The 7,610-nt window shown below is 42.8% G+C and overlaps 1 protein-coding gene across 16 annotated transcripts in view; it reads right to left on the bottom strand.

Moving 5' to 3' along the window:
- Nucleotides 1–2,332: 2,332 nt before the first annotated feature.
- LOC135255262 (neuron navigator 2-like) overlaps nt 2,333–7,610 on the bottom strand; it is a 194,369-nt gene continuing 189,091 nt past the window's right edge. For all 16 annotated transcript variants that reach the window (XM_064336200.1, XM_064336201.1, XM_064336190.1 and 13 more), the window contains 6 exons: nt 7,262–7,416; nt 6,918–6,989; nt 6,375–6,571; nt 6,119–6,237; nt 5,374–5,577; nt 2,333–5,258 (listed from right to left, as the gene is read on the bottom strand). In XM_064336200.1, coding sequence (XP_064192270.1) covers nt 5,130–5,258; nt 5,374–5,577; nt 6,119–6,237; nt 6,375–6,571; nt 6,918–6,989; nt 7,262–7,416 — 876 coding nt within the window. In that variant the 3' untranslated portion in view covers nt 2,333–5,129. The remainder of the gene's footprint in view (nt 5,259–5,373; nt 5,578–6,118; nt 6,238–6,374; nt 6,572–6,917; nt 6,990–7,261; nt 7,417–7,610) is intronic.

Below are 7,610 nucleotides of genomic sequence, written 5' to 3'. Positions count from 1 at the left end.
ACTTACTGGTATAGTATTTGCGCGTAAGCAAATTTACAAACGACGGTTTCCGGTTTCTCTTGCTTTGATTTCCCGAGGTCAAAAGTAGGGTCACCAGTTTTTTTTTTTTTTTTTAAGCACGTAGTTCACAGGGAATTAAACTTGCATTACAAACAATGTCCTCGCGAGGTCCCCATAGGCACTGGGTTATTGCAATCACCTGACCGGCCGAACGTGAATTCATAACCCCCATAAAAGCAATTTGGTCTGTTTTTCTCGATACATAGATATGAGGGAACGTCAACAAAATGAATGTAAAAAGTAAAAAACCAGTCTGAGCGGACAAGTGAATCTATATGCACCTAGTAGGCTACATTGATGGATCATACAGATGGATTCGATATTACACAGAGTTTGCAATGTAGGTTATCCATACACGCAACCGAAACACCAATCGATATTTACAATCACCAGGCTGTCGGCAGGGCGCAAGATAGTTTTTGAGTGGCGGATAGATGTCGTTCACGATTCTACCGTTACATTTTGAGTGTACATTCTACTATGAGAAAAATGGATAATCAATGAGAGAGCAGTCCCCTCTGAAAAACCGTTTAGGCAGAAGAATGTGCTGCGGACGGTAGATTGATATAAAGGTACTGCTCAAGTCAGCTGACGGTCCCTGATCACAGAAGAGGCAACATATGGCAGAGATAATTATGCTTTGCACAAAATGATCAGTGTTTGTCGTGTTTTTATTTACGTATGATCGTACGACTAAAATAAATACCAAACACTGGGTCAGCAGGCGCACAAACATCAAACAGTCAAAACAATACAGCCAACGCGTTAAAACATTCACAGAAGTCCTGGGGCAACTGATAACATATTACAACCACGATGCACTTCAAAAACTTTCAAGCAGAGCACAAACTCTTTGACTTGATAAACCTCCCACTGGTAATTATTTTATTTTATTTTTTGTAAGTTATTCCAACTCCATGGGACATAATGACTAAAAGCCGTTTTACCAAAGTCTGAGAAAATTCGAGGCACAGTAAGAAGAAAATTGCTACATGGACGCAGATTATATTTAGAAGAACAATGGTTAATAAGTCCTGATAAATATGGTGCAAGTTTTCCAATAAAACCATTGGAAATTAAAAGCTGCCAATGTATCCATCTGCATTGAGCTATGGAGGTAAGAACAGTAGTTTTATAAAGGTGGCAGTGGTAAGATATTTAGCACTGTATATAAAATGCAAAGCACCATGATAAACTTTATTCAGGATATGTAAAGTACTCGTGGAAGCCTGTAAATATAAATTACTGTATCACCATCATCAATTATAGGCAGGAAGTAAAATATAATTCGTTTCTAAAATAAAAACCCAGCTTAATTTAAACTAGAAAAGGTTTTATACATGAGTTTTATAACAATGTTTTTCATCCAACCATATCCCTAGATATTTTTATGATGTAACTTGCTAAATCAGATTACCATCCATAGTGTTAATAGGCTCTGGGTTACACATTTGGGAATGTAATTTTGAGGAGTTACACAGTTCAATCTAGAAAGAATCAAATGATTGAACCGTATAACCTCAGAATAGTTTTTGACCATTCATTGATCTTACCCGGAAACAACAAGCATCACAATTTTCATTGATGGTTTTGATTTAGGGATACAAAGGTATCAAATGCAGTTCTGTTTGTTTGTGGAGCATTGTGAACATAGGATTTGCCTATACCAGACTTTGAAATCTAAATTCCTGTAAAAAGTGAAACGGCGTCACACATTGTGGTTTGATTTCTAATTTCAAATGAAAGATCCTTTGGTAGAACTTTAAAACAGTTAGTTTGACAGTGATAGTGGAAAGTCAGGAATATTAACTACAGTGTCAGTTTGGCTGTGCTCCGAGTGTTAGGGCATTGGTAGTGATTTTGGTGGCCTTTTCGGAACCAACTGCCCCAGCCTTCACCTCTGCTGAGGTGCTTGAGCTTGAGCTGCAGCACAATGCTGGTTTAGGGAATCGCTGGAGGTACCGGCTCTGGACCAGCGGATGCAGCAACTTCTATATTAGGTGGCATGTGCAATTCATCCTTCATTACCTCTACTAAAACCTTTATGGAATTTCCACTAGGCTAAATCAATCACTCTTTCATGAATGTGGAACCTTGGTTGTAACTTGCTTTTATGCTAAAATGTAAAACAGGCTATTCTCAGCATTGGTATTAGCATCGGCCAACACGGCCAGGCAAATGGTTATTACCAGGCCAAAATGTCCAAATTGTGCATCCCTAAAAATGATGTAAATCCATGCTCAAAATATAATAAAAACTTAAACGGCAACAATTAATAAATAAGCATTCATTTTATTGAATTATGAATAATTTAAGACTGGTACAGTGTTCAAATTTATTCTTGAGGGAGCCACATGATATATTGACAACATTGCCCTGGAAAGACTTGTGTGAATGAAAGCAGACTGTAGGTAAAATACTTATTTTATAGTTTTGTTTAAAAATGGCTAGAAAAATTCATCAAAATGTAGCACGGTAGTCAAATATTTACATTTTATGTTACAAAGAAAGATGTACCTATTAAAGTACATGTTCATTAACAGACTTTTCATATTACTAGATTCAACAGCAATCTTCCGTAAAAATTCAGCATCCAAATTCCAGCTGGCACAAGTTTCACAATTACACAAACAACCACACTTCTTTTTTTTCTGTGCTTCCAATGACAATAACAAAAATTGTATTCAAATGTACAGAGAAATGCTAGTTAAAATACATACCCAAAAATTATTCACACATCTATTCACTTGCTGTACAATTTGTGGTAGTACCTAAAACACTAGGAAACAATTTGGCTTCCACTGAAAATTCAAAATGAATGTTGCATAGACCTAGTAACTAGGGAACACTCAAAATGAACAGGTAAAACTTTGAAAGACAATGGAAGAGTTGTGAGATACAATCGAAGTGGTGCATCACTCAACAGGGTTAAAATGCTTAATGCTGTGACCTTTGAAACCAGATAAAACAAAAACCTCTCTACAAGAGTAAGAATCCCATTTACACTGAATCCAGATCACTACCATGCTAATTCTCATAACTGCATTTTCACACACCAGCATTCATTTAAAAAATAGCAGGTATTCTTGGGTATCCCATCTCAACAGTAATGACTGGACTGGAGATGGGCTGTACTGTTTCTTTGCAATTAGAATTTTTAAAACCTAATTCAGTCAGACAACAAATAAAAGAAACACCCACAAAAACTAGCCTTTTTGCTCTTGCCCATTGTTTTTAAGTAAACTTTCTCAAAAAGCAGCAAAAGTGGTTCATGCAGGGACATCATTCTCTTACAAAAATATGAGCACGACAATAATGGAAAGATTAAAGGCTCATTAGGCATACATACTGTAAAAAAACCCTAAAAATCAACATGGTCTCTTCTGGTAATTTTCCTCCAGAGTCTGTACAGTGCATGGCAAACAGGGCCGTAGACTGAGCACCAAGCGAAACCTTTCCTCTCCTTGATGGGCTGTCGGGACGCACACTTTTCTGAACTGATACTGGGCACAAACCTCAATACATTGACAAGTGCTAAACTCCAGGAAACCTTTCTTTATCAGTCAGCTGTAAAGACTTGATATGGAATCCAAAAACACTGTTGCCTCACAGCGTCCCAATGTCCTGGCACTAGGGATAGCAGTGTCACAGCACTTCATATTTGCCTGTCCAATGCTGAATTTGAAGTGGGCAACACTACAGCCCTGTAGTTTTATGCACAAAATAAGGACACAATACTAATATAGCGTAAATGCAGTTATTACAAAAGTAGTAAGGCATTGTTCTGAAGTTTAGCACCAAGATTTAACTGCTAATCTCAGAGACTGCAGATTGGTCAAGCTCATAATGTTCTGATTTCTTGGCTACAGTATCATGAAAAGTGCTACAATGGTAGAGGTGTTTCTATGCCCCTAAAAGAAGAAAATATGCTCAAGGTAAAGCCCGACATCAAGAGATATCCAACCAGCTGCAGCTGTAAGATAATGCAACTGGTCAAATAGATTGTCTTGAATAAAATGGTTCAAATCTCGAGGGGAAATAGACCTCCTTCCAAGTTTGACATCAAAAAGACTTAACAGATATGGTGTACTGAATGAAACAAGTACACAAGTAAAACCTCTCAGGCTAAGATGCAAAATCACACTCTCACTCAGATGTTTCCAATCAGAACTCATCTGGCTTAATGACAGACTTTTGCAGCTAGATGCTAAAAGACTGCTTGCCTTGGAAAGGAGAGAATGGTCACCCCAAAATACTGGGCAGCATATAACCAAGGCAGTTGTAGAAGCGGGTGTTCTACAGCAGGGGTTGGGCAGTTGTGTGCAGGGCAGGGCTGAGACAGTGGTAGCACAAAGATGAGGTACGATGGGGTGGGAAAGGGTGAGGCCAGGCAGGGTCGGTTAGGGGCGGGAAGAGGGAGGGAATGGACAGGGGTTGGGCGAGACAGGATGAGGTAGGGGAGTATTGGCTGAAGCATGGCATGACAGGCGTGGGATAGGGCGGGAAATGGTAGGATCAAAGCGGGGCAGGATGGGCTGAGGTGGATGGAGCAGGGGTGGAGCGTGGGTCAGAGCTGGGGCGGGGCGGGGCGGGGCGGGAGCAGATCTAGACTCAGTACACCAGGATGACCACGCAAGCACCATCTGCAGCTGAGGAGCGCAGGACACAAAACTGTCAGGGGTCCAGCCACCTGCGGCTTGTTTGGTTCACAGCAGCGTAGGCAACAGTTCCTTCAGTGAGATGAAAAGGGCATGGCACTACGCTTCACTCCACAGATACACGTCATTATGTGTAAATTTCACATCATAAATCTGGGCTTCCGAAAGCCTTGTATAAATACCACTGTAAAAATAGAGCAGGGCAGTTTTCTCCCCCGTTTACAAAAAAGTTTTTCTTTTCTCTGCTATGGGTTACCCGCACCCTTTTTTTTTCAACAATTTAACAATGAAAATGGTTTGCACTGCTATGGGTTAAAAGCAAGGAGCAACAGTGACACCTTATTTCAGTCAAGTAGTTGTCTCAGGTTAGAACAATTTTCTCATTGTTTTTGTTTTTAGAGAGCACAGCCATCATAATGTTGACTCCAGCGACGAGTCCAAGATGTCGTCATGGTGACTGTTGCTGTTGGAGTCGCTGTCATCGTAGCTCTGGGGGCTGGAGCAGTTGGCTGCTTCCTGGAGTCTCATGAGCATGTTCATCTGTGAAAGACCACGAAGGGTAAGCGTTTGTAAGGGTGAGTAAGGGCGGTGGTGGGCGGGGGTGTTGGGGGTTGTTAAGGTAGGGAGTAGGAGGGGGAATGTGCTATTCACTCACCAGGGGGTCTCCCTCAGTGTCGCTCTGAGGGACCTGCTTGCTGTGGCAGCCCTCCCGGGAGACGGAGTAGCCGTCGAAGCCCACGTCCTCGGGCCGCAGGTGCAGCAGGGGCGGCCACTCGTGCTGCTGGGGGCTGGCCGCCCACGGGTACGTGTCCATCACCCACTTGGCTGGGTCCTCCCAGGGCACCCTTCTCCCATAGAGCTGCCAACAGGGACACGGATGCCATGTTTACAACAAATAGATATTTAAGCCCGCCATTGCAGCAGATAATTACCTACATATATCATACACCTTGCCGAAGTAACAATTATAACAGCAATAAACATGGCATTTTTGTGCACTCAAGGCAAGCATTTTCATCATTACACTTCGACTATTAGTAAACAGCAGAAGCGAGGCAGTCATTTCTGTGCGTCAATGTAAAGACAAATGGGCCAGAGTCCATGTAAACAGTAAAGAACCAGAGGCAATGTCTAAAGTAAAAGTCTGGTGTCGATGTGAAGAGTAAAAGTCCAGTGTCAATGCAAAGAGTAAAAATCCAGAGTCAATGTAAAGAGCCAGTGTTAATATATAGCCACTCATCATATTGGTGGCAGACAACCTAGTTTCTACTCATCAGCTCCATTTTTTCAGTGCAGTGGATTTCTAATTGTTGTCACGGTAATAACACAGCTTGTGATGGTAACAGACATGGTTACCATCATAACAGAAATGGCTGTTCTATCACTGCGCTACGCAGTACCTGCAGGCCCTCTCGAATTGCCTCCAGCATGTAGGGAATGATCGAGTAGTTCCACAGGTCTGTGAACCACACCCTGGAGCCGTCTACGTCAATGGGACAGGACAGGAAGAGGCGTGGCCCTGGAAGGAAACAAGCCCAGCATCAATAACAGAACCTAACTCATCAAACTGACAGTTATTTATAGACAACAGAAGCTCAGACCCCAGCTTAGGTTAGGTTCTGTGATAAACCATGACTCGCGGGCTGCCGGTCTCACCGATGGTGACGTCCGAGGAGCTGTGGGCCTCCAGGAAGCGGTTGAGGTGGTGCCAGACGCGCGGGATCCACTCGATGATCTTCACCAGCTCCATGTTCCGCGTGCGGCTGCTCATCTCCGTCTCCACCAGCTTTCGCCGCAGGAAGCGGCCCAGGAAGCCCTTCACCGGCTCCGTGTGATTGGCACACAGCACCCACCTGAAACCACGCCCCCCGGGAACGGACCACCAATCAGTCAGAGCTCACCCTTTAGCGCAACCCTGCCTGTCACATCTGAGACATTTATAACTAAATAATGCCCTCTAGTGGAGGAAGATGTGTACAAACAGACAACTGGAAACAGTCTATGACAGTTTACCAGTAATTTCTTACTTTCCTTAATTTCTTAAGGGATTGATCTCTGTAATAGCCAAAAAAATAATGCTTGCTTAAAGTTCAAGCAAACTGCTGTTCGATTCTGTTTAAATTATATGTTTATTGTCTCACATTTTAAGATTTGTAAAGTTTTCAAAAATGAAAAAAGGTTACAAATATAAAAGCATACCTGAAGTTGTGGTGAAGCTGCAGATTTGGAGTTGAAGACGTGGCCTGATTCATTGTGCCAATGATATAGGGACTGTAGGCACAGAAAAAAAGAGAATATTGCATGGAGATGAAGCAACAGAATGACATAAAAACCATACATGATTTCACAGGCGCATGCATGCAAACACAAACACACACACATACTGTACACACGCACATGCATGCACACACACACACACACACACACACACGCACGCACACACACACCGCATTGTCCCTGACTGGCTAAAGTTGGGGTAAGCAGCTGCATGCAGATGGGGCTGTGTTTGCGTTCATCCATGTTTGTGAGGTCAGCAGACTCACCAGCGGTGGTACTTGCAGTTGAGCAGGCCGTTGAAGAGCTCCCCCAGTGAGCTCACGTGGTGCAGGTTGTCCAGGATGACCACCAGGGGCATGTCCCCCGTGTGGCTCTCGCTGTTGCACTGGTCTGCAAGGTTGGACAGGTACTGACGCAGCTCCTGAAATCAACAGGCAGCCGATGTTCAGTTTATTCAGGATTTGCATGTCAAAGCATGGCTGAGAGGGCCCTGATTCAACACAGTTTTTCAGAGTAATATTAAAGTCAGAAAGCGCCCAGCTGTCACTTTTTAACGCCTTGCTTTCCGCCTAAAAATGTTCACGCATAACACGGACATGAAAAGGAACCTATGAC

This window comes from Anguilla rostrata, chromosome 5 (assembly GCF_018555375.3).
Source record: "Anguilla rostrata isolate EN2019 chromosome 5, ASM1855537v3, whole genome shotgun sequence".
Classification (NCBI taxonomy): Eukaryota; Metazoa; Chordata; class Actinopteri; order Anguilliformes; family Anguillidae; genus Anguilla; species Anguilla rostrata.
This window is presented reverse-complemented; position numbering and strand designations above follow the sequence as displayed.